The sequence below is a fragment of the Stereum hirsutum genome (genome assembly GCF_000264905.1).
Source record: "Stereum hirsutum FP-91666 SS1 unplaced genomic scaffold STEHIscaffold_16, whole genome shotgun sequence".
Taxonomy (NCBI): Eukaryota; Fungi; Basidiomycota; class Agaricomycetes; order Russulales; family Stereaceae; genus Stereum; species Stereum hirsutum.
In genome coordinates this window covers 1,194,318-1,211,930 of record NW_006763146.1, presented here as the reverse complement: position 1 = coordinate 1,211,930, position 17,613 = coordinate 1,194,318, and the positions used below count along the sequence as shown (strand labels likewise).

Genomic DNA, 17,613 nt, shown 5'->3' with positions numbered 1-17,613 from the left:
CAAACCCAGTTGGTCCAGGGCCACATCCCCAATATTCAGGCCAAATTCAGGCCTCCAGGTCCCACAAATCTCGATGACAACGATCTTCAAAGCACCACGTTTTCTGAAGTGGCTTGGCGCGTTTGTGGCGTTATTTGTTTCCGGACAAATCCGAGTCACGGTGCAACGTCATGATCAACATCGGCCTGCTGCTCGCGTCAACCCATCGCCACCCTCGAATCCCTTGCAACTTGTTGCTCGTGTGCTGACTTTTTCTTCATGAGCATGTCGGTGAGCTGACTATTTTTAGAATCGGATTGTTTGGCTTGACTTGATGATGTTGTTGGTCGATCATGCAGATTGCATGAACGAGCCCTCGGGCTGATCTCCTCGCACGCCAACCGAACTTGAGCCTATAGGGCCACATTCTCTGCTACTGGGTGGACTTCAAACATTAGGGAAAGAACGGCCTCTAGCCTACCTCAGAAACCCTATACACCAAAAGACATGTCAAAGGGCCAAGAGCACCTCAGAGACGAGGTAGATATCCATCAGTACTTTCGACTACTGGAAGAGAACGTCATCAACACATTCTCTATGAATAGGGCTCGAAATCCCAAACGATGATCGCCGGTGCCACAGCTGGTGTCGTTTCTCGGTATGTCTATCCTTTCACTTCACATCTACCTATGGAGCTCTTACTCCCATGATGGCTATGTATAACGCGCTGACCACCGCAGATTCTGCATAGCACCTCTCGACGTCGTCAAAATTCGTCTCCAACTCCAAACACGCTCACATCCTCAGCTGAACCCGGGTGATAAACCTCCAATATACAGGAGTACGCTGAGCACGTTCCGGACTATACTCAAACATGAGGGTATCACGGTACGCCTTCCCTTTTCGTCCCATTCACATCCCAGTCCCTATTGCTAGTCATTTACTACTCCATGTGCGATGAACCTATCCGTCGATTGAAATGTGGCACCTCCTCCATCTACAGGCATTTTGGAAAGGCAACATCCCCGCCGAATTCCTCTACCTCGGCTACGGCGCCGTCCAATTCACGACCTACCGCACAACCTCCTCCTTCCTCACCTCCCTCACTCTCCCCCTTCCCTCCTCCGCCAACTCACTTATCTCAGGCTCCATCGCCGGCGTCGCCAGTACCCTCGCCACCTATCCCCTCGACCTCCTCCGCACGCGCTTCGCAGCCCAGGGGAAGCAAAAAGTCTATACCTCGCTCGCGAGCGGTATCGCGAATATATATACGCAGGAAGGTGTGAAGGGCTTCTTCAGAGGGTTGGGAGCGGGAATGATGAGCATCGTCCCGAATATGGGACTTTTCTTTCTGTTTTATGAGACTCTACACCCGCCTTTAGTGTTACTCTTCTCTGTCGCTCCACCACCCTCCCAGCTACTACCCGCAAAGGAGAACAACGAACCCAGCGACGGTCACCCCGATCAACGACCAAAATCATCTACTCACAAAATCCTCACCTCCCTCATCCCCGGCTCCGCCCACGCATCCGCCGGCCTCCTCTCCTCCATCCTCTCCAAAACCTCCATCTTCCCTCTCGACCTCATCCGCAAACGCCTCCAAGTCCAAGGCCCGACCCGGCAGCTCTACGCCCACGGGCCCATCATGCCCCGATACGACGACGGGCTAGGGATCAGGGGTACGGTGAAGGAGATATTGAGGAGGGAGGGCGTGAGGGGGTTGTATAGGGGTTTGGGGATCAGTCTCGTTAAGGCGGCACCGTCGAGTGCGATTACGATGTGGGTTTATGAGTGGGTTATGGAGGGGTTGAGGAGGGAACGGGAGACTTGAGCGCTGAAGTATGTATACGGAGAGGTTGACTAGGCTTAGATAGACGCGGGTAGTATTGGTGCTGGGGTCCATTCTTATTTATTGTTTCATATCTAAAAAGGATGCACTACCTGCTAATTTTTCGTACTTTTGCTATCTACTCATCTTGAATGTTGATTCTCACACGTTGCTTTTATGAGACCGTTCGTCCCCATACTTTGATAAAAATGGACGAATTGAAGCTCAAGCCTGATTTACTATGATATTTACCATTAATCCGTAGTTTCTTATGGCCGCCTGGCGAAATGGCATCGCGTCTGACTACGACTGTGCATGTTATCAGGAGATTGCAGGTTCGACCCCTGCGGTGGTCAGTTATGAGCAAATGCCCAGCTCTCGTTTTGCCTTTTGCCCGGTACCAAAAGTGATACTTTTCCACTTGATATGATCGACAGCGCGATAATAGATACAATACAATTGCGAGATAAAGACTGAGACCGTCCTGTAACAAGTACATACAAAGCCCAGGACAAAAAGGAACGCGAAAGGCATCCCCGCCCTTCCTAAGCATCCTTCGCAGATGACGGCCTCAGCGACCCAAGAATAAATAACACTCCCTCAGCAGTATAACAAATATGGGAGGTACAATCGCGAATCACTCGTAGACATAGCAGAGTAAGCCGCTCGTCGTGTCCATAACGTCGTATATCGTCGACTCAGTGAACAACCCGTCTGCTGGGATCGATGAGTTGAGCTGTGAACAATTCATCCAATCATAAATTTATTAGTGTTTACCGCCGTCAAAAGAGATAAGCAGAGAGATATGGTGCTTACGCTCAATTCCGGCGCAGCGCCGTTTGGATTGGCCTCGTAATCTTCGATGGTGTCGAGTGCTTGAACGGACCCGCCGGAGAAGGACCAAAAATTGGAGGGAGAGGCGTGCTGCCAGTCGTACCAGATCTTGTCGATCATCTAGTGAGAAATAGTCAGTGCTCAGCCCCTATGGAGAAGTGTGGGGAGATGTTAATGAAGGGGCCTACACCGTGGTGAAGCCAAAATAGGGGCTCTGGAAAAGGTTGGGAAACGGGGAAGACGGGACGGCGTGAGTTTGAGAGAACTAAATAAGGTTGTGGGGTATGCTATTGACTGACCATTTGCGGACCAGGTTGGACCAGGTGTGCAGTTGGCTGGAGCGTTCTCGGGACAGGTACCACCGAGATCACTTCATGAAACGATAGGATGAACGGATAGAGTTTGGTGAGTGACTACATATTTGGCGTGAGGCTCAGTGACTTACCCGCCCATGATCAGATGGACATTTGAGTGCATACCCTATTCATAGAAAATAAGCAATTACATCACCGCTAACTCGAGAAGAACAGCAATGTCCAAGAGAGATAGAACAAACCTGCGTCTGCTCCACATACTTCTGCATTTCCTTGAAGTTACCTTCAAACCCCGTGATCACCTTCTGCACTTCACTCGCCGTAAAGCTCGAATTCGCGATCTGAGTCGGGTCGGGGAAGAACGGATTCCCAGCGAAAGAAAGCCAAGGCTGTTCTGTGAAGTTGCGTCGAAGGATGTGTGGCGAAGGATAGGAGAGGTGCCATGTATCAAAGGCGCCCGTCGGGACGGCATAGTCGTTGTTGAGTGAGGCTTGGCCCCAGCCTCCCAGGCCGGACGTAGCGGAAGAGTCCGACCAGAAGGATGATTCGAAGAAGTCGGGGGCATCTGAAAGGTACGCAATTAAGATGGTAGAAGTGCCGTAAAAGGGGGAGACAAACGGACCGATGGTCCAATCCCAGTACGGAGAGGCGCCGGTGTAACCACATTTTGATTTCAGGGCGGACTCGTAGACTGCTACATACCATCGGTGCCACGGAAAAAAGAAACCTGAAGATTGATGTCGAAAATAATGAGCCCAACAAATAACTCCATGAGCAAGATACCACTGAACGCACCGGTGAAGTGGATCTAAGAAAATTTATAGACATGAGATATACTAGAGATATCAGCAAAAGCTATCGCCTACTTTAATGTTCAAGTCTGTCCACACATATTAATGCGAGTCCTAATTTACATGTGAACGAATGCACGTACCCATATGTATATAAACGAAATCTGAGCAATCAAATAAATATCGACCATGTCTGGTAGGTCAATTCTCTGTATACAGTTCAGAGGCAGACGCAACTAACCGTCATAGTATGTACCAGACGTGTTGACGGGAGGAATCAGAGACAAGGACGGGTCAACTGATGGAGTGAGAGCATCAGTGTGAGGGAATGTAGCCAAACACTATCCCCAATGGTCAGCCAGTGGTGGGTGACAAAAGTCTTTTGAACACATACCTTGACCGCTGAGATCCAGTCAGCTCGCTCCGTGGTAGTCATTGCGCGCCATTCCTTGCGGACCGACGGATTAGTGCAACTTGCTACGGAAAGGGAGACCCAACACCCAAGCACGCTCAGGAGAAGAGTTAGGTGTCGAGCGGATGAGAGCATGATCGAGACTAGGTAGATATTAGGATACGAGCTGAGCGTCGAGTAGTATCAGGGAAGCAAACCAAGTTCGCGCTACCTTTCGCCTACCAATCATGCGGGATTTTAAGCAATCCGGCCGGCCAGGATGGAGGCTGAGCTGTGGTGCGTTCCTCGGGACAACGACAGATACCTCCCATCCACGGAATGCCGTTGATCGTGCACTACTCATGTACTGGAAGGCGTCTACATGCAGAAGTGTAGAGCACAATTATGGCCCACATAACGGGAAAAAAAAGTTTCACGATCCCCCATATAGCAGTATGCCAGTCCGCGACATCGCGGTCATTCACTCCCGACATGACCTTGACTTCCTCTGCGCGAACGCCTCATGGCCCTGGAAGTATCTCCGGTGGCGGCGAATAATGTACATCTGCCTGAGTTGAGCGAAGACCTCATCTCCTCCCCATGATCGACTAAATCCGAGCTTCAAAGCAAAGACAAGATCAAGAGAATATATTATACGTCCGACGATCGCTGCTCGGACGACGAGACAATTGTGCGTCACCTCGCAAATAATTCGTAAGACTGACTAGGGGAACGTCGTTCGAGTAATATGGCCGTGGCAAGTCAATAGCCGTACGTGTGAGCCAGATCAGGCGACTCGAAATGGCCGAACATGTGCGCGGGTTTCGAGGCGAGGGTCGCGCGAGCCAAAAACAGAGAAGGAAACAACTTCGACTCCCGAGGACTCTAGTACTCAGGACCGGTATGGCACAGATGTCAATGGAAGGAAATTAGACTCACACATGGATTTCACAGGCAGAAGACCTAAACTTGAACGCCTGCCAAGACGGTCTATATCTAGGTCAACCCAAAGATAGATACGATTCCATTCGTCCGATTCACCGCACAGGCCACTTCTACGAAGTCCGAAAAGACCAACTATGGTGGCAGCTCTTGGCGAAACGCTGCATCATAGAATTTTAGATGTCCGACGTTCGTCAGAGTGGGAGGCAATGTCCTCGGAGCAGCATTGAATACGATGGTGTAGATCGGACACATGGGGTCCAACTACATCAACGTAGACTGCTAGTCATTGTACTAGCAATTGCGATCAACCGCACAGAGAGTCAGGTTCAACGCAGTGTACGAATCCCACAGATGTTGTGACACTGCTTGCAGAAGCATCAAGGGTCCGTCAAGGGTCCGTCAGGGCGCACGGAATAGGCCCTGCACGACATAGAATTCGCCATTCAAAGCCACTGTGTCTCTTATGGGGCTAACGCGGTGATAGAATTAAGGGGCAACAACTCATTAGGGTCCACCCAAAGTTTGGAAGAAACAAACGTAGATATTCCTCAAAATGGGAACGGCTAGACCGTGCTGTCGCACAATCCACTATCTCGACGGCATACGCCTGAACGTCAGATTGGATATCGCAAAGCATCACCAAACGTAAGAAAAGACCTGAAGAGTCGACCCACGGTCCCCAACATCTCGAGACCAGTGTTTTGCTCCGAGCGCCTTACGCCGGTTCCGTAACCGCCACCCCAGGCGCAATGGGACTGCCCAAGTTCGGCGTACCATCGGAATTCCTGCCCGGACTGTCAACAACTCGCCGGGGACATATGACGGGTTCGCGGATATGAAGGGAAGATAGGACGTACCAGTTGACGGGCTGGACGAAAGTTCTGCGTGTTCCATCGCACGCTACAGTCGAGGTCGGAGAAGCGTGGAATACATTCCATATGTCTTCTCCGTTCGGAGACTACACATCGGAGCGTCACATTCAGCCATCATGTAGGCATCCGATGCTAGCATCGTTGACTCACAATGAAGAAATAGTTGTGTCCCGGTCTATGTCCCTTAGTCAGTACCCAACGCCTCCTCGAACATAGGAGTTCGGCTTACCCATAGTCGCCATCTGCGGCCTGAAAGATGGGTTCGGGGTTCTTCACCCAGTTGGAGGCTACCATAGGATCCGATCCGACAAGTTCGAGCATTCCAAGCTTGTAGTTGTTCCAGCAGTAAGAGGCAGAGTAGACGAGCCAGGTCCTACCGCCATGATACAGTGCAACTGAAGGCAAGACGGATGAGCATGATGCGGGACTATTTACGTGGGAGTACAGCAGGAACAGACATACCGGGACCTTCGTTGACGGGGTTACCTTCAGTCTCCCACGAGTAAGTTGGCTCGGAAATGAGAACTGCATCGCCAACGGTGAGGGCGTCGGTCATTTTCCTAAGATGAGACAAGTGAGTATAGAGCGGGCAAGTGATCAACATATGAAGCTTACGCAATATACAGGGATTGAAGATCCCCATTGAACGAGCTATAAACCAAATATTGGCCAGAAGAGAGCACCATAATAGTCGGATCGATGGACCAGACGTCACGGTTCGGGATGACGATTCGACCTGTATAATTTCGCAAACCGTAAATGAGAGATGGTGAACAACCGCAATCTAAGAGTACGTACCGGCGTAGGTATAAGGCCCCAGGGTGAATCAGCATTGCCCTCGAGAACTTGAATGTGTTGGTTGGCGGCATCGGACGTTCCGGCGACATAGTAACTGAAGATTGACCCTCAGCATCTCCACGAAACTCTCAAACGTACTACACTTACATGTACCAGATGCCGTTCACGAGGTGGACTACACAACAATCAGGACCGCACGAAATACCCGGAAAGGCATGGAGCACTTACTTTCAGGAGCCCCTGCACAGAAAAGTGTCAGTGTATAGCCTCTAACGCGGCGTAGTGAACATTGAACTTACAGACGTTGCAACAGTATGCAGTGGCTGTCGTCGAGAATGCGACAGTTGTCTCACCGGTCTTCAGTCCTTCAACCGTCTAAGTTACGAAGTCGTTGTCAGCCTGAATCTTGAAGAGGGGTAGAATAAACAAACTGCTGACAGTGGCGCGGGTGATGGTGACATCGGTCCACTCAGTGGTGGTCAAATAATCTGGGAAGCGGGCAAACAACTCGGCTCAAAAAAGAAGACGGCGAGGTAATAAGGGAGACTAACAATATCCATCAAAATATGTCTGCAAATCACAGCGATTAATCAAGGGACACAAACACAAGTCAACCAACATACCATCCACGGGTCAGAACCATTCTCGTCCCTAATGGGATTGGTGAAAGTGGCACCAAGTGCAAGCAACGCACTTGTAGCAAGAACGTAAAGCCCCAAAATCGCAGAAGATGTTCTCATCGTGAGCTCTCCTCGAAAACATCACGACGGGCCATTTCAGCCTTTATATGTACACAGCGAAACACAGCAACGCTCCAGGTGGACCGAGGCGGCCCCTGTCCAGCCGTGAAGAATCTCCGGCTGAATCCACGAGCCTTGTAACTATGCACGATATGAAGGCAACCATAAGGCCAAGGACGAGGCAAAAAGTCGGATTGGGTGACTGGTGACTGGCTTAGCATGCGTGCAGGGTGGAAGATGAGGTCGAAAGGTTCCTAGCTAGGGTCAGGTGGTAAAGACACCTGGTGGAGTTCTGTGCGACTGGCCGGGAGTGAGCGCGACGGATTGACGATTAGGAGTGTATCGTGTTTAATTGAGTTAATGATCGCCTCTCACAGAAGACTCGTCCACGCGTTCTCGGGGGCAACAACTCCGACACGACGTCACGTAGGTGCTTGCGAGTCTCGAAGCGCTGTTGAACAGGGACGGAGGAACGCCTCGAAGCCACGGTCCTCTTGCGCGAATAGGCATAAAACGTCGTTGTGTCGTAAAACATCTCGCTCCCGGTCAGGAAGCCCCGCTTGAATCGATATTGCCCCTATCCAGACCAGGTATCCAATTCGGCAGTCTCTTCCCACCATACCACAACCTCGGTCTTCCCTTCGTCTCCCCCTCCGTATTCTCCGGATCGCGCTCCCATCTGATCTCAAACTCTGTGCCCAGCAACCCATGCGATGAGGAAAGGGCAGCATTCCAGTATAATGTTCCCATAGGGCCAGATGATGGGCGGGCTTCGTCAGGATGGGGTAGCGACGCGAAAGGAGGTAGATGAAGTAGAAAGAACGGAACAGGGGACGCATGAGCGGTGAGAAGACATGCTTGAGTGAAAGATGATTCAGAGACGAGGACGGCAACGATGGGTAATGATGTCGGATTGCGAGGATTGCGGAAGGCGTTATGTCCCGTGAGGTCGACGAGAAAGTCTTCAGCGTTGAGGTTAGGAAGTGCAGAAGATGATGGCGAGAGAGAAGTAGGATTTGGACTCGAAGAGGTGTCGGAGAGACGACGAGCCTCGGACGTGTATTTGTACACTACCCCTTCAAGTTCGCGCACGTAATTGGGACCCATCTTTTTCTTCTCAGCTTTGCATTGACCAAGGACACGAATGCGACGGCGGGGTTCTGGGTCTGCAAATATTTTGTATCAGCGGTTCCCTCAAAAAGTTCCGAGCACGAGAAGATGAATAGCCTATCCTACCTAGGGATCCGGCTTCAGGAAGCCACCACCAGCCGAGGAGGTCAACGCCTCCATCGGCCCGTCCACCAACGCGAGCAAGTGACATGGACATGGTTGACTGAAGAAGGTTAAGAGAACGCTTTTCGAAGGCCGTACCACGGTGCACACTGGAAAGATGCCCAAGTGTGCTATGCACAACCCTTGTAAACCGCATTTGGATTTAAACCGAAAAAGAAATCGAAGGTGGCAGCGAAGAGATGTTGAACAGAAGTTTGGTATCAGTCTGCTGCTAAAATCCAAGATAGTAAGTCTTCAATCCAGTGCTTTTCCTAGTTCAACAGCTAATCAGGTGGGCTCGAAACAGACCATACAACGCGTTGGATTACGCGTCGTGGTGAGTAGGTGGGGGGAGGACGCGGCGAAGACGCGTTCAACTTTTAACACTGGCATGCGGGCCGATCCGAAATTTATCTACCCGAGGTCAGGTCAATGAGTATCTTTCCTTCTTTCCACAATCGTAAGGATTAGTACTCTATAGGGGGTCTTCCAGTCGTCTCTGTGCTCTATATTTTCTATCATACTTGCTCGTCCAACCATGTCTTTACAACTGATGCAGGTGCCAGGACATCGACGTGGCGCGCCACAGCGCCCAGCGCCGACTCACGTGGTGGCAGGAATATAATAATCCGTCCTTGTCTCTCCTCTTTGTCTCACCACAAACTCTGGTCTCGCTTGACACGTACCGCTTCCCAACCACACAAACTGTCCAGTCATGTCTGTCGCCACAGCAGTCCATCCCACCAGCCACACAAACGGTCTCACTCTCCCACCTCCAGACAGGTACCGTGGCGCGGTCGTAGAGGTGCGCTGGCAATTCCACCCATTTATCGAAAAAGCCTCTGTTAAAGGAAGACTGTTGGACGATGGTATAGGATCTGCAACTACCACCAGCGTTTGCGCTTCCACAGGATGAAGATATCTCCCGCGCCATTGAATCCGCCTTCGACCGAGACTTTTCTTACATCCCGTATGCCAAACTCGTAAAGCTTATCCCATCCTGGACGAACTTTCTCATAAGCCTTGATGTCATATTTAATTCAGAGTGCTGGACCGTAAACGCAAACCTCTGGGGTACATCGATGTCGGCGCACTCAAGAAGAAGTGGGAGGCGGGCGAGGCATCTCCTGTACGCATTTCGTTCGCCATCTGGCATATTCAATGATGGCAGCATGCTTATAATTGGCATACACTTCCTATGCTCCCTAGTCAGACAAGGTCGCATCATTCATGACCAAGTTCAAGCGCTCTGTTACAACGAATCCATACACAACCATAACTCCCGATACCCCCCTCACCGACCTCGAAGGCTTTCTCAAGCAGAACATCTTTGCACTAGGTTCGTATTGTCCCAATTCCGCCTAATTTTGCTCTTCCAAATATCTCGCTTCACCGGTACTCAATCACTTACTCAATTCACCGCCACAGTGACAGACTATGACCGGAAATTCGTGCTTGCCGTCGCAACATCGCACGACCTCGAGGTGAGCCCATTTTTCGCTAGCCCGCGCACGACCCTCGCTCTCTTGTCCTCTGCGGCGTAAATTCAGTCACAAGCTTCAAATATTGACTGACGCCACATCGCCGCCGCAGACCTTTGTCACCCGTCGTGGTATCTGATCCTAGATCCTTGCGGTCGCATCCTCAATGTCCGATTCATTGTACGGCCGTTCACACGCAACTGTCGACCACCTTTCATGCACGCCTCTCACTCCTACGGACTCAGACAGGCGCCGCCCATTCTAGTACTACTCAACAGCGTTATTAGCTACGTTTCGCTGCTGCCGACTTGGCGCTAGATTCATACGGTTCCACCCGTTTGTCTCATCTATCGCATCTTGCGTTGTCTGTCGTTCAGGCCTTCAACGGCGCCGTCACCTATATCTATTTCTTCATCATTTGTTTACTGTCATATTTAGAACATCGTCGACATCCATTGGTTACAGGGATTTGTGTAATTATTTGTGCTATAGATCATCGCGTTCTCACTAGCAAGGCTACCAGTGCGAATGGGTGACAAGTGTACCCGCGAAGTGTGCAGAGCCCTCACGTCTCTTGGGTTTTCTTGACTCGCCTTTGGAATTTTCGGTATCGGTTGTGTATCTTTCGTGCAGAGACTCATTTGATCGCCAGGAAATAGACGCTTGCCCGAATGTGGCCCCAGCTTGGTTGAATATGATACGGGCGTTTCGATGACCTGGGGCCAGAGTTTTATGAGCCCAGAGATCAAAGTGGCGCTGGGTTCCACACTCCCACGAGAGGCTTCGCGCCGCGCTCTGTATCGAGTGCCCCTTGTCCACTCCTTATTTCGGGCTGTTTTTCTTCAGATTTTTCACGGGATTCTATCCAAGCATGCTTACGTTGCCTATCACGAAGTTTATAGAAGATAATAGATGCTGGGGTGCTGTCACCAACATGCGAAGGCTAACGCGGAATAAGCCGAACGCTGTTGGCTTCGTCGTATGCGGGGCCGGCGCTCGAGGTGGAGCAATCTCTGGCCAGGCAGAAATGAGCTCTGGGGCCGTATCATAAAACCCCTAATGTGGCACGTCCTCGATGTGACCCCCTGTATGACGTCGTTGCTCGTCCATAACCCCGCATCTACGCAGCGTCGCTCGACCTAACTTGGACCTAACTCTTACCACCACCTCACCTCAAAATCGCCTACAAAACAACTTGACCTCAAGAACCATCATTTGCCAGTACGATATCTTACCTTTCAGAAGGAACGTTTCTCATAAATTATCCATACTAAATCCCAAACACGGTTTTTACAGAGATGACGTCCTACATTCCTCACCTCACCCTTCCCAATGCATTCTTCACCCACCCAGCTTCAGCAATCTTGCTGCCCGTAGGGCTCGGAGCAGCAGTCGGCTTCTCAATCTCCTGTTAGTCTACACATACTTTTCGCGCGAAATTCATAAGTACTGACTTTTCGTCGTTTATGGCACAGCGCGTAAGACTCAGGAGATGTACACGCAAATGAGGCAACCCGCGTACCGTCCGCCTCCTTGGCTATTCGGGCCTGCTTGGACTGCTCTGTACGGTCTGATGGGATACTCGGCGTACCGTGCCATGAGCACCGGCCTCACTTCTATCAACCCCATCACTCGCGGCCTCGCCCTCGTACGTCCCTCCCATTCCATACCCCTATCCTCCAAATCTCGCGAAACAAAAATATAGTATAACTCACCCTCCACACCATCTCTTTCCTTTTCTTTTTCCTCTTGTTTTGGGTGGGTCACAGCACGGCGCGACGCTCTACTCCATCCAACTCGGACTCAACCTAGCCTGGATGCCGACCTTCTTCAAGTTCAAACAGCCCGCCCTCGCCGCCGTCGACATCGTCTCCCTCCTCGGCGTGACGTCTTACCTGACCTATACCTGGGGTCAAGTCGACGAAGTCGCGGCTTGGGCGCTCGTGCCTTACCTTGGCTGGTTGGGCTTTGCCACCTATTTGAATGTGGGTGCAAGTCTGCTCTCCCCTTTGGAGATATATCGCTGAACTGTTTTTTTTTGGAATAGATCGGTGTGGGGTATCTTAACGGATGGTCCATTCCTGACTGGAAAGGAAAGGGCAGGGGGTACTAGATCTCGGACAAGGAACTCTCTCTCTTGGGGTATCGGCAAAAAATGAGGCCGCAATGAAATAGGGGGTCACACAACCTTTCTGTTTACGGACGTTTTTGTTTCGCATGTTGTATCATTACTCTACCTGGTATATGCAAGTTTTTGGCGCCATTTGACTATTGCTGTCTCCAAACATGTGGAAGACCTGTCTCGACGCTGTCTGTACAGCGTACCCACTACGCTGAATTACCTATGGAAAGCTGTCGCGAATGAAGACGACCATTGGCACCATAATATCACACTCTTCCTCTCAAAAAGGTCTATCTCTCATCTAGGGACCATGCGATTATTTAGGGGCAATGAGCCGGAAAAAAAAGAAGAGAAGGAAAAGTGAGTGGCGCGCCACAGGGGCTGTACGACGATGGAATTGTGGCGTTCTCACTGCAGTCAGCTCCCTCTCCAAAACAAATGAGTACAGTCTTCCGGGGTGTCACCACCACGAAGCTCAAACATATATATTTCCTCGGTTTCTCTTTGGTCATCATTACTCACTATAGCATATGTCCGGGTCAAGAGAGAAAGAACTCATTGGCTATGAATCATCCAGACGAGTTGACGACTCTAAGTACCTCCATCTAGTAGTCATAGCCTTCTTCCAAACAAAATGAATCACCAGATAGCTCGCACTCCAAATAAGTTGTTTGAGTGCGATTTAACAACCACGCTATGGCACCCATACCCCCAGACCGACATCCCGATACCTCGCAGCCACATGACAGGCGTTCCGACGAGATCAGCACTGACGGAAAGCCAGTTAATCGAGATGGTAATGCCCATGAGCATAATGCCGAAGACGAGGGATGAGCCGTTTAGTGACAGGGAACGTGGGCGGTTCTGCTTTGAGCGCGAAGGTCATACACCTTGATGCAAAGGCCTAGAACCGAAACGATTCACAACAAATATGACCGACAGCTCACGCTGCCCGGAGATGACTAGGGTTTCAAAATGATAGCCAACGCCGGTACAAGGCTTCGGCAAGGGGAGCAGCACCAGTGATGACGAAAATCAAAGAGAGATTGTATGCTGCCTCTTTTGCGAGACCAATGTCCTGAGGAAGAACAAAATATTTTTAGATCAGACAGATATGCAAAGATGCTCAGATTGGTTACCTCTGGATTCGATTTCGTCCTCTCCTCCGCGAGAGCGAGCACGCGTTCATAGTGCTTAACCGCCAGAGAGTGAAGTCCTGCCACCCATTTCGTATCAAAGTTCAAAGAACAGGAAGCTAAGCTGGAGATAACTCACCAAGTTGGTGGAAGGAACGACCAAAGTTATAGTCAATTTCGTCTTGTCCAACCGAGTCAGATTGCCGCAACTCGCGGTACTTCGTCAGGAATGCCATAGCCTAGTGCTATTTCATGAGTATCCTGATTCAGATAGTAGCGGCGCGAGTACTCACCTGGGCGACGAGATGGTGTCGATTGTCTGCTTGTCGCTGCATCGCACGGCCCATGGAAGCAATAGCGAGTGACAAACAAACCATCGGCTCCTGCGGGCAGTAATCGTAGGCATGTAGCAGGTAGTCTACCGCGTCAGAGGGTTCAGTCATGCTGAAGACAAACACACAGAAGCTCAAATCGCACTCACAAATCGCACTCTGATAACTTCGAGCACCCAAGCTTAACTGTCCGTATATCGTCACCAACATCGGGTTGTCCACCTTCGGCAGGTCTGAAGGCGGGCCACCGGTCTTCAAGTTCGTGCTTGGACCCGCATCATCCACATCATCGTCACCACCCGCTTCCTCGCCCTTCCAGCTTCCGCTTGGCGCCAATGCCCATCTCCCCCTCGGAGCATACCACTTGAGCGCATCTTGATGGCGTATGGCGGCGTCGGACAGCTTGATCTCGCGGAGCAGGTGCTTTTGCAGTTTGGAAGTGATGAACGCGTCGGTGTTACGGAACCCGGAGGCTAGAGAAGCGACGAGGACGCGCATAGGCTCGTTATTGAATTGGTGGGAGTTGATGATCTTCCGTCCCTGTTCTACCACGGTATCGTAGTTCTTCGCATTGGCTGCGCATGCTGTAGATACAGTGGAAAATCAGTGACTAAGGATGAGCGAGTTAGCGAAGTGATCAGGTTTATCAATACACACTCATGATCGCAATCCGTACGGTATCCTGCACCTCGGGGGACTGGTAGGCGTTCGAGTGTAGAAGGTGGGATAGGAGCTCCTCTGCAAGGTCATATTGGCCGCGTTTCGTCAAAACGAACGCGTACTATAAGTTGCATGTATGGTGAGCGACAAGAACGACTTGACGGTAAGACGAAGACTTGCCTGCATAAAGACCCGTAACCACTCATCAAAGTGGATGCCGCGGAAGATGGTCACTTTCTCTGGCTTTTTGTTTGCCTTGTTGAGGGCTCGCTGTGCCCGTTCATCCTCTGTCGAGAACACCTTCAGCTGCGGGAACAGATGGAGGTGCAAGGTTCTTACCCATTTCAAGCGCAATCCGCGATGCCAGGGCGTCTTCGTCTTCAACTCGCGTCTTCCTGCTAGTCTTTGAGGGGAACATGCCGCGGAATGGATCACTCTGCAATATCGTGCATCAGCATGCTTATCCCATAAGACGGACGTGAAAGACTGACCCGACTCGTCAAGAACAGTTTCTTCGTCATTCGGAAACTCTCTGTCATCCTTTCTACCTCAACTAACCACTCTCTCTCAGCCTCCGCCTGGCCCTCGGTACCATCAGGCTTCAACATATCCTCCCATGTAGCTTGTACACGCTGATATGACCTCAATACTTCCTCCTCCTTCTGACTTTCCATCTCCTTGAGTTCAGCATGGCTAAATTTAGCCTTGGCTGATTGTTTGTACCTCTTGGAGCTTTCTTCGAATAGGGAGGTGGTGGGAGCATCAGTGGATTCGGAGGTTTGTGTGGCGCCTTTGCGAGGTCGGCGGCGAGATTCAATCACTGTAGCATGACCATGTACCGTTAGTAAAGGGGAAAACGGTGTGAAAAGACAGATAGAGTAACCTTGGAAAACGAGCTCTAAAGCTTTACGTGGTTCATTGAGAACCTCATAGATTTCTGCCAGTCTCATCTTGCTTTCGTTGTCGGTGGCGTCGGCAGCGAGTACTAAGGAGACGTATTAGCAGGTTTTTCTCAGCTCCACGAGAAGATGCTATTGTTTTCTCGACATCCATACCATGTTCATATACATCAGCGGCCTCGCGGAGGTCGCCAAGCAAGTGGCAACATCGAGCCACTTGCAGAAGTATGTGTAGGCTACTCGTCTTGGAACGAAGAACCGTTTATTAAAAACATGCCATCTGTGAAGGTCACCACAACCACATACCGCTGCATCATGAGCTAGCGTTTCGTAGATTGGCTTCGCGTCGGCGTACATCTTCGAGTCGTAATACGCGTCCGCGATTTCCGCGAAAAGTGGTGCATAGTCAAACACATCCTGAGCAAGGATGACCTTGGCATGCATCTAGGTCGAGAAGTCAGCAAGGAAATAAGTGTCCCTCAGGATAGAAGCAGTCGGACTTACCACTCCCTCATCCATCTCACCCATTCTCAACCTTGCAACTGCCAACCTATGCCTTGCATTCACGTCCAGAGGATATTTCCCGGGCTGAACCCACCCTTCCCTTCCAGTCGCGCCAGAGCCACCCTCTGTCCTCCAATCCCCTATATCGTACTCCCTGTCATCCTCACAGGCGTCCCAGAATTTCTGATCCGCTCTTCCCTGCAGCCATCTCGACCCATTTCGAATGACATGGACCGCTTTGTCATGCTCGTTCAGTCCATTGTAGAGATCTGCTAGGACAAGGAGCTGAAGATGACCGAATCCACCTCCTGGGATGTCGCCAACAGTGGGATCTGGACCTGGGCCCAGTCCAGAAGGGTAGAGGGACTGAAAGTGCGTGAATGCACCGTGATACAAAGACGCGCAGGTATTGAGGTCGGAAAGTTCGACAAGGATGGGGCGTATTTCCTCGAGGATTGTGAGGTCATGAGGGACGCTCTTGAGGATCCCGAGCAGGGAAAAACGGACCTGTATTTTTGTCAGGTAAGTATGACATAGGATGTCATGCAAAGGGAAAAACATACGATGCGGTATTCTCCAAGTTCTTTTGCCAAAGACGCCCGGTCCCAAAGCGCATTAATATTTGAGGGGTCGAGGCTCGCCACCTTACCATAGCAATAGAGGGCTTGTTTGTTGAAACCGCGTTCCCTGGGGTTTTGATTTGAGAAATATACACAGACTTTCATAATGTAGACTGTACCTCGACTCGCGAGCCAAAGTCAACCAATCATCTGCTTCATGTTGTAGATGAGCAGCCATGATTCTCAGCTGCAACGCCTTCTCTGGGTTGTCTCGTTCGTGTATGTTAGCAAGAACGACCCATGCAGCACGGGCCCTTGGTTCGATGCGAATGACTTCCTGCATAATCTGAACGGCTTTCGGTATGTCATCGTCAATGAAGGCCTGGTTGCCCTCGCCGAGCATGGCTTTCACTTGTGGTGACAGAACTGGTCCTCTACGACCGCCTCGCTGGCAGGCAAAAGTTAAACAGTGTAGTAGAATAGTTGACGTCAATATGGATATCCTACCTTCTTCCCTTTCTTCCCAATCCCAGATGCAGCACGGAGGTCGTCTCGAAATATAGCATCCTGTTCTTCCGCATTGAAGTCCCACTCACGGCTAAGCATACCGGTATTGGTACTCGCGTCCGCGTTTCGGATATTTTGTATGAGGCGGCTTAGAATACATGGCATAAGACAGAATACAAAATAAGGAGGAAGGCGTTGTACGCACTCAAAGTCACCCTCTATTTGCATCTCCGCCGACGGCCCCTGTCCATCTTCTCCCTCTTCTAGCCCAGCGTCTTCCTCAGAACCTACTCCCAAATCCTCCTCTTCACGAGACAAACAGTATTCAAAATTTGAAGAAGCACATGAGAGATAACGAAGCGCACCAGAACCTGAGGCATCACTACTCTCCTCGTCCTCACTCTCTTCATCCTCTGATTCGCTCTCCTCAGAGAGTTCCTTTCTCATGTCTATTGGTGGTGGCATTCTCGACGGAGTTTATGTCAAAAGTCAAAGTTTAATTGATCCTGTCCGGCGGAGAGATATGGATGGCCTAAACGATGAGGAGCAAGCACAAAGTTAAAACGCGAAGGACGTCAAGGTCAAGAGTGCCACAGAGCCGTCAATGCTGAAATTCCTTGGAAAACTCAAGCTTCTCAGCGGCGTATA

General features: G+C 50.7%; 7 protein-coding genes and 1 non-coding gene across 8 annotated transcripts; 4 read left to right on the top strand and 4 right to left on the bottom strand.

Moving 5' to 3' along the window:
• Positions 1–214: 214 nt before the first annotated feature.
• Positions 215–1,810, top strand: STEHIDRAFT_103638 (mitochondrial carrier; the record flags this gene model as incomplete). Its single annotated transcript, XM_007308995.1, has 6 exons — positions 215–270; positions 339–519; positions 585–637; positions 720–867; positions 983–1,362; positions 1,429–1,810. Exons 2-6 carry the CDS (start codon positions 487–489, stop codon positions 1,808–1,810), a joined length of 996 nt encoding a protein of 331 aa, XP_007309057.1. The 5' UTR covers positions 215–270; positions 339–486.
• Positions 1,811–2,080: 270 nt separating this feature from the next.
• Positions 2,081–2,163, top strand: STEHIDRAFT_t238. Its single transcript has one exon. It is a non-coding gene; the product is annotated as a tRNA-Arg (tRNA).
• A 281-nt stretch (positions 2,164–2,444) lies between these two features.
• Positions 2,445–4,293, bottom strand: STEHIDRAFT_149781 (Di-copper centre-containing protein; the record flags this gene model as incomplete). The annotated part of the gene is made up of 10 exons (XM_007308994.1): positions 2,445–2,543; positions 2,624–2,761; positions 2,830–2,855; positions 2,941–3,011; positions 3,087–3,121; positions 3,198–3,520; positions 3,578–3,682; positions 3,890–3,910; positions 3,988–4,087; positions 4,141–4,293. The coding sequence occupies 10 exons, from the start codon at positions 4,291–4,293 to the stop codon at positions 2,445–2,447; spliced, it is 1,071 nt and encodes a 356-aa protein (XP_007309056.1).
• Positions 4,294–5,797: 1,504 nt separating this feature from the next.
• On the bottom strand, positions 5,798–7,492 carry STEHIDRAFT_65488 (glycoside hydrolase family 43 protein; the record flags this gene model as incomplete). Its single annotated transcript, XM_007308673.1, has 13 exons — positions 5,798–5,867; positions 5,940–6,040; positions 6,105–6,129; positions 6,184–6,349; positions 6,417–6,514; positions 6,570–6,690; positions 6,749–6,846; positions 6,900–6,927; positions 6,981–6,992; positions 7,052–7,127; positions 7,191–7,240; positions 7,304–7,322; positions 7,376–7,492. The coding sequence occupies 13 exons, from the start codon at positions 7,490–7,492 to the stop codon at positions 5,798–5,800; spliced, it is 981 nt and encodes a 326-aa protein (XP_007308735.1).
• Positions 7,493–8,038: 546 nt separating this feature from the next.
• On the bottom strand, positions 8,039–8,921 carry STEHIDRAFT_134378 (uncharacterized protein; the record flags this gene model as incomplete). Its single annotated transcript, XM_007308993.1, has 2 exons — positions 8,039–8,658; positions 8,729–8,921. 2 exons carry the CDS (start codon positions 8,919–8,921, stop codon positions 8,039–8,041), a joined length of 813 nt encoding a protein of 270 aa, XP_007309055.1.
• A 512-nt stretch (positions 8,922–9,433) lies between these two features.
• STEHIDRAFT_124912 (uncharacterized protein) lies at positions 9,434–10,924 on the top strand. Its single transcript, XM_007308992.1, has 6 exons — positions 9,434–9,569; positions 9,640–9,734; positions 9,809–9,893; positions 9,974–10,103; positions 10,193–10,248; positions 10,358–10,924. Exons 1-6 carry the CDS (start codon positions 9,480–9,482, stop codon positions 10,382–10,384), a joined length of 483 nt encoding a protein of 160 aa, XP_007309054.1. The 5' UTR covers positions 9,434–9,479; the 3' UTR covers positions 10,385–10,924.
• A 619-nt stretch (positions 10,925–11,543) lies between these two features.
• Positions 11,544–12,272, top strand: STEHIDRAFT_134353 (peripheral-type benzodiazepine receptor; the record flags this gene model as incomplete). The annotated part of the gene is made up of 3 exons (XM_007308991.1): positions 11,544–11,655; positions 11,721–11,893; positions 12,015–12,272. The coding sequence occupies 3 exons, from the start codon at positions 11,544–11,546 to the stop codon at positions 12,270–12,272; spliced, it is 543 nt and encodes a 180-aa protein (XP_007309053.1).
• Positions 12,273–12,864: 592 nt separating this feature from the next.
• Positions 12,865–17,563, bottom strand: STEHIDRAFT_124911 (TPR-like protein). The gene is made up of 18 exons (XM_007308990.1): positions 17,331–17,563; positions 17,171–17,270; positions 16,966–17,113; positions 16,638–16,906; positions 16,462–16,585; positions 15,899–16,405; positions 15,701–15,838; positions 15,551–15,638; positions 15,379–15,480; positions 14,987–15,315; positions 14,835–14,931; positions 14,676–14,782; positions 14,493–14,616; positions 13,985–14,419; positions 13,797–13,921; positions 13,643–13,742; positions 13,507–13,583; positions 12,865–13,445 (listed from the first exon to the last, which is right to left on the bottom strand). Exons 1-18 carry the CDS (start codon positions 17,428–17,430, stop codon positions 13,338–13,340), a joined length of 3,078 nt encoding a protein of 1,025 aa, XP_007309052.1. The 5' UTR covers positions 17,431–17,563; the 3' UTR covers positions 12,865–13,337.
• Positions 17,564–17,613: the final 50 nt, after the last annotated feature.